The 7,105-nt window shown below is 40.5% G+C and overlaps 1 protein-coding gene across 2 annotated transcripts in view; it reads right to left on the bottom strand.

Annotated features, from left to right (window-relative positions):
• Positions 1-282: 282 nt before the first annotated feature.
• The window catches only part of TNFRSF19 (TNF receptor superfamily member 19), an 82,748-nt gene continuing 75,925 nt past the window's right edge, over positions 283-7,105 (bottom strand). For both annotated transcript variants that reach the window (XM_039873045.1, XM_039873044.1), the window contains exon 10: positions 283-2,958. In XM_039873045.1, coding sequence (XP_039728979.1) covers positions 2,950-2,958 — 9 coding nt within the window. In that variant the 3' untranslated portion in view covers positions 283-2,949. The remainder of the gene's footprint in view (positions 2,959-7,105) is intronic.

Raw genomic sequence — 7,105 nt, 5'->3', positions numbered from 1 at the left:
CAAATGTCCCCCATAAAGTCTGAGGGGCCAGAGAGGGTCACATTGGAAGGACCAGAACTTAGCATTCATACCATCAATCATTTTCTTACGGGACGTGCAACTAAGAACACCAGATGACAATTTTATTCACAAATAGGAAAAAAAAAAAAGTGATACAAAACTATTCATATAAGAAAACGAAGATTTACAAATTTATAAATTCCAGTAGGCAAAACGGTAATGATGCGATCTAAATTGATTCAAGCTACCTTAAAGCAGAGACGAATTTTTACCCTTCTCATCTTTTTTTTTTTTACTAGCACATCATCGTGCTCAATCTAGGTAACAGCAACATTTATACTTTATCTAAAGTAGAAACATCTATATTTGAAAAATATATTCTGTATACACAAAATTAGAAAAACCCATGCTTTTCCGTGGTTGCTCTCCAAACCTCTGTCTTATTCTTGTGGATGAGTTGGTACAGCATTCAAAGTCACCATCGGGCCCTGCCAGCCGTGTGGTCACTTGATGGTTTCCTGGCATTGGTGCCCTAGCAGCTGAGTGTACGTGAGGGCTGCAGGATATTCCAACAAAGTGAAATGCAAAATGGATTTTTTTTTTTCTCTCAAGTGCTTACAAAGAGCGCAGATTATATAACACTGTATGTTTCTATAGTAGGTGGGGGTAAAACGTCTTCATCTTGATAAAAAATAAACCAGGATTTCTCAAACGCGGTATCACATCAAATCGACTTTCGACCCGAAGTATTTCTCTACTGATCAAAAGTGATGTTTCAGGATTTGGGGCCCGAGTCTCATTCCCATCAATCTAGCTTTCTCCAGCGAGTGTTTGTCTTTAAAATCAACGAGGGCTCTACATATGGAAGATATATTCAGGTTACGAAAATGAGCACAACCCCAGCCGACTTTGATCATCCCCCTGTCATAACAAAAATGATCAGACTTAAACGAAGGCGCACGTATGTGAATCACGGCGAAGCCCTCAGGGACACTCTGCTTGCATTTTTAAAGCCATTTCGTGGTCAAATCCTAACAATTTCGCCTGAGTTCCCTAAAGGCAATTCTCATAAAAGTTGGTATCAAAGTTTAAGAACCACTGGTTTATGTTAAAAAAGGACAAGACAAAGTCGTTCAGCCGTGACTGGGCACTTAGTAGACACAAAAGATTGTGGGTTACCATGAGGCACTCTGATTTCCTATGTCAGTTAAAGGGACTGTGGTCACGAGAGGTACCAAACCCAGGCAAGCTAATATACACACATCAGAGCCTGAAACTATGGATAAACTTCCAGCCACAGGGATTCACTAATGTTTTACAAAGAGAGAAAAGCATGGGGTAGTAAGTGAGAAGACAAAGATGTTCTAAGAAAGACGGATTTTTAATGTTCAGTTTAAATGTTAGGTAAAAGACACTGATTTGGGTGGGGCAATTCTAAAATAAAATATTTTAGCACACGGTAACACACCGACGTTCAAAGATCTATTTCTTTTTTAAGTGCAAAGGGGACAGAGCTCATAGTAATAAGGGAAAAGACAAAGGCCAGATCTGATCAAGTAGGAAAAAAAATAAACCTTGCTCAATTAATCCCTCTCCAGGGCATAAAGACGAAGAGCAAATGAACCGGGTTCATTTCTGTCGGCTCCAGAGACAATTCTGGTGTGTAAATACCTCGAGGGCGAGATGGAGCGAGAGCCCGAACAGAAATGCCAGGCTCAAACCCAGCATCATCTGGCTAAGATGGGACATTACCGTCCTAACCAAGCTTACAGGACCAGGGGCGATAGATACTACAATGTCCTGGTCAAACTACACGAGGGCTAAACGCTGCCGACGAATTGTGCTTTTTCTTCTGGTTCTAATACGTAGTGTGGTCTCATAAGACTACTCACCGGATGATGCATTTCAGTAGCGGGGGATCCTGATAGGTTGTACTTTCTAAAGCCCTTATGATAAGATACGATGCAAAATCAAAAACAAACACAAAACCCCCAAACCAAGCTCACAGATATAAAGAACGGATTGGTGGTTGCCAGAGAGGGGTGGGGTGGGGAAGAACAGAAGATTCTTTTCCTAAATACTTTTCTATACAAGAGAAATTCTGGATCTTCTAAGCCCGGCCACAGGGACCGAGTAAGAAACGCTTCCATATCCACTGATTTTCACAGAAAGACGCTCATCGTTGCATGCAAGTCTCTAGGATATGTGTGGTAAGTGGTTTCTGACGCAGAGTGACGGACGGTCCCTCTCCCTCCTCTTTTCCTAACTCCATCCTCTCGTTCTAGCTCCAACACTATCGCTCTGATTCCTGGTTAGGCCAACTGACCTCGCCCAATGAACCCAAGATTGAGGCAGGCGGTGTGAAGTCGGTTCTGACCTTCTAAGCTAATTAGTTTAGATGATGAAAAAGTGACCTTCGTCAAAGAGAAACACTCACGTTCAAACCCATTCTACGTAAAAACTGAGGGAACTAATCTGACATTGACTTTCAGTAGGATAGTCGGCTACGGGAAAGCATTTTCGGAAAGAAAATGCAGATGAAAATTTAGACTCTGGGTCTTCGGTCTTGTAAAACCACGTTCACCATGAAAATGAGCATGACCGTATTTCTGGTTCTTGTTTCGGCCCGTAATCCTGTAGGCTGCAAAGTCGACGCATCGGTCTTTGAAGTCAGGCTTGTGGCATGGAAGCTTCTTGCTTAGGGAAGATGCAAAAGCGTCGGGAGAGCCTGCAGTCTTTTCTTGTTATTCCTTGAGGTTTCGGCTTACAGCCGGTCTGGCTCAGAAGCAACTGGCTGACAGGCGTAAAATGCCATCGGGTTGGTTCGGATGTACTTTTTTCCCCCAGACGCCATGCCGGGTCCAGACCTTGCTCAGTCCAGCCTACGCGGGGCAGCGCGTGCCCTTGGGTTCTGTACGCGCACTTCTGTTCCAGCAAGAATCGACTCCATTAAACCTCCTAAAACATCAACGGGAGGGAAACTTTAAAAACCACACCTTACGACTTAACGCTGCAATACTCGTGCTAAAAAATTAATATACATAACTTTTACCGGCAGTACACATGAATTTAATGACATATGGACAGGAATGGCATTCAAATATCCAGGTACCCATGTGCTCTGAGAATAAACGATTTCATAACAACTCTTAGTCACTCAATATTTGCAGATAGTACTTAAAAGATGATAATGTAACACGTAGCAAACAAAATGCATTAACGAACAATTCTTGCTGATTCTCAACCTCGTTCAAACATTTAAAGCTTGTTTCTGTGTTGCTCTCCTTGAAAGCACTGTAGATAAAGGTCTTAGGAGCCCTGTGGTTTTAGAAGAACAAAGATGATTAATGAAGAGTGCCATTCTTGGTCTTTGAATTTAAGACTTATATGAAACAATCGGAGACAGTTTAGAAATAGTTTGAGAATGAGATTTCTCTTATAATGATCTCTCTGGAATACTCCCATCCACAGGGCCGACGTCCTCCACTAATAAGGACAAAGCTGCTAGATTTGTCCTTATCACAGAAGACCAGTGACCTCACCTCACGAGGTCACTGGTGAGGCGTCAACTGACTCTCTGACTGAGTAAAACCTTCAGTGGCCCTTCATTAACTTGTGTACCACCAATTTGGCATTGGTGACATATCAGATAAGTTTATAAATTTTTTTTTTCCCTTAGGTCTCAGGAGATTATGTAGAAAGAGAAACTTCTGAGGCACTCTCGATAATAAGAGATAGTTTTGTCAAATATGTTGATCAATTAATAAAATAATAACCACATTAATGCTACCGTGGGAGGCAAATTATACTCATTTTGCCAATAAGAAAGAAAACAGAGATTTTAAGAGACTGAAAAACTAGAACCCAGGTCAATTCATAACTTTCCTACCATTCCATTATTTCGTGTCGACACTTAAAATGTTGGTTAAAAAACACCACCAAAAAAGCTTTTCTTGTAAGTAAAAAGACTAGAGTCTTTCTTCCAAATATCTTAGTTCTGTTTCCTTCTGGGGGAGGTGCGAATAGGGAAAATTCGATTAAAATTGTCACACAGACTAGAGACGGCTCTCACACTCATTTGCTTTATCCTGAACTGTAACGATTATCATCAGATTCCGGGTGGTCTCGAACCACCCACAAGATAACTACTGTGCAAAAATAAAGTTTTTGGAAACGACTGCAACATGCATTAGAAATCTGAGCCTTGCACCCAGGAAAGACAAACGTGCCGTTTTGCATTTTGCGATAAATACGTGTATCACATCGTGCACCTTTAACTTACACGATGCTACATGCCGGTTATATCTCAACGAAGCTGTGGAAAAAAGAGTGGACAGAGGTCAACAAACTGAAAATATAAGTGAAGACCTGGGGCGGAGTTTAAGGTTTTATTTAAAGTAAAATCATCCCTTAAAAAAAAAAAAAAAAAAAAAAAAGGCTGTTACGGCATTAGCTGCACTTATATATCCCCCAAACGGAAACACAGTGCTTTTCTGAATTATGAATGATCCCATGCCAGGGAGCCAAGCTGACTAAACATGACCTTGAAGAACCTGAAGTTCCTTTGCTTCGGTTCATAATAGTAAGCTGCTGAAGTCAAATTTTTGTATTAGAAGAAAGTATGTTCTTTACCTCGGAGAAGTTGCCTGTTGCGGGGAGTCTGAAATGCTTTTTGGAGTCTAATAGATTGAACAAGTTACGTGCTTGGCTGACCCTTGAAATAAAGAAGAGGGTAAATTTCCCAGAGATGCACAGTCGTGGCTATCTCTTATTTTCTCTTAAAGATCAAGGTTCATTCACTAAGTCTCACACATTCGGTAAATGCAAGCCAAGAGAAAGTGATCTTTGGAATCTGGAAACATTGTCTCTTAGAATGGGCTCAAAATATTATTTGCTGTTTTTAATTTTAGGGCAAAAACTGCAATGATTTACATTTTAATAATTCCTTCCCTGAATTAAGAATGTCTTATTTAGATTTATCAAAATTATCTAATAATTATAAGATAACATTCTTGGAAAGCTAATAAAAACCTTTCACTGATAAATTACATTGTACAACTTGAACGCAATGTTTTCTCATTCTTTTATATGTAATTATAACTTTCTTTTCACAATAATTTGAGGCGAAAGTATCTTTGTGTAGATCATAATCACCCTGACAACTGTCTCTGCAATGGGATGAATGTCATCATGCACCACTCTTTCTAAAACTAGTTCTAAAACATTAATTCACATAGCTGTGATGATAGCACTCATCGACCCTGCCTCCACCTCACCAACAATGCAAACAGAAAAAGGCAGAGAGTGAGCTGGTTACGATATGACTTGGAATCAAAACGTTTCATTCCTTAGTCTTGGAATTTACTTCACGAAACTGGGGACAAAGTACAAAATTTAGATGAGCGGTAATTCTGTTTGCAGGCGATACTCTGAAGAATGGTAGTTGGCCAGTTGGTAGCATAATTATTCTTGTTACTTAGACTTTCCCAACAATGGTGTGCAGGAAGCAGTCATACGTATTTCTGAAAGTAAGTTTGTCCTCAAAAACAATTGACTTGATCTATAAGAAACTTCAGCATCTTGTCATGAGGATGTGACTCAGATGAATTTTTAAGAGTCCTAATACTTTTATTTTGAAGTAGGTGGCAAGGCATCCGATTGGGATGTTGGGATTAGTTGTGAAAGGGATTGTGTCCTCCTCATCCTGTTTTCTGCATCTCTCACCTGTGCTCAGGGCCGGTTACCTGCTCTGGGCTGCTGGGCGTTCTCAGCCCCAATGGTTTGTGGGCCAAAAGCCTTTCCTGAGGCTTATACTCAGCCAGGCTAACTCTTAAGTCTTTTTTTATTATTATCATGAAAGTTATAACAATTATGGGGTGGGTCAAAAGAACAAGGTCGGTAAACAACCTTTCCCGGCTACAGAGGTATGCATTTTATGTTTTTTTTTTTTTAACTGCCTAATTTGTTTGTTTTTCCTCCCTTCACTTATCTCTTCTTCATTTCCTTTATTTTGAGAAAAACCAACATTTTCTAAACCCAAAGCCAACAAATGCTTTTGTACGGAACTCCCTATAAATTCTCTATAGAATTTTTGTAGTTAAAAGAAAGTACTGAGGATTTAGATCAATATATAACCTGCATACTATTCTTAAAAGGAACACATCTCCACCCGTACTGTGACTTTAGACCGTTTTTGATATGAGTAGACAAGGACGCGCTCAGGGGCACGTGTCACGGGCTGTCTTAGCCCCCAGGGTCCTGACTGGGGCAGGAGGGACAAGCGGTGAGAACGGTGTTGGTCTCACAGGGCCCGGGAGCCTCCCACTTGCTGTGACTCTGCTCTTTGATGCCTAAGGCTGGCATCATTCTTCCAGAAGGATGCACACCCACGATATACGTGCTTACATTAAAGCAATATTTATAAACGTTCAGTCGAACTCAGCCAAGGCCACATCCTCACCTGGAGGAAAAAAGCAGGGATGATGCCAGGTGTTCCTGAGTCCTCTCTGCTTCTAGGTCTGCAGTCACCATCCCCCACCCCCAAAACCTGCTTTTAAACCCTTCTATCTAGAAGGTTCTCATGTTGCATTTAGTCCCAGATCACAGCTGACAATCAATTTCCAACCAAACTGATCAATCAGTCAAAGCACAGTGATCTAGAAAACAACAGCAAAAGAGAGGAGGGAAAGGAGTAGCTTCAGGAGACCCAAATGCTCATGAACTTGACATCGAATGAAGTTCATTTAAGTATTGGGCATTAGACTATCTCAAGGACGAACGAAGGTGAGGGATTGTTGACAAGATGCCCTCATAACTCGTTCATCTCTCTCAATCACGAATGCAGTTAGGGCGCTGTGCTAAGTACAGTCAACCCTTGAATGACACGAGTTTGAACTAAGCGGATTTATTTCAGTAAATATGTATAAGTGGTGTAAATATTTTTTCTCTTCCTTATGATTTTCTTAATAATGTTTTCTTTTCTCTAGCTTACTTTATTATAAGAAGACTGTACATAATCCATATAATAGACAAAATATGTATTAATTGACTGTTTACGTTATTGATAAAGCTTCCTCTGGTCAATAGCAGGCTATATTAGTAGTTA

Source organism: Pteropus medius, unplaced genomic scaffold (assembly GCF_902729225.1).
Source record: "Pteropus medius unplaced genomic scaffold, Ma_sr-lr_union100, whole genome shotgun sequence".
NCBI classification, from domain to species: Eukaryota; Metazoa; Chordata; class Mammalia; order Chiroptera; family Pteropodidae; genus Pteropus; species Pteropus medius.
This window is presented reverse-complemented; position numbering and strand designations above follow the sequence as displayed.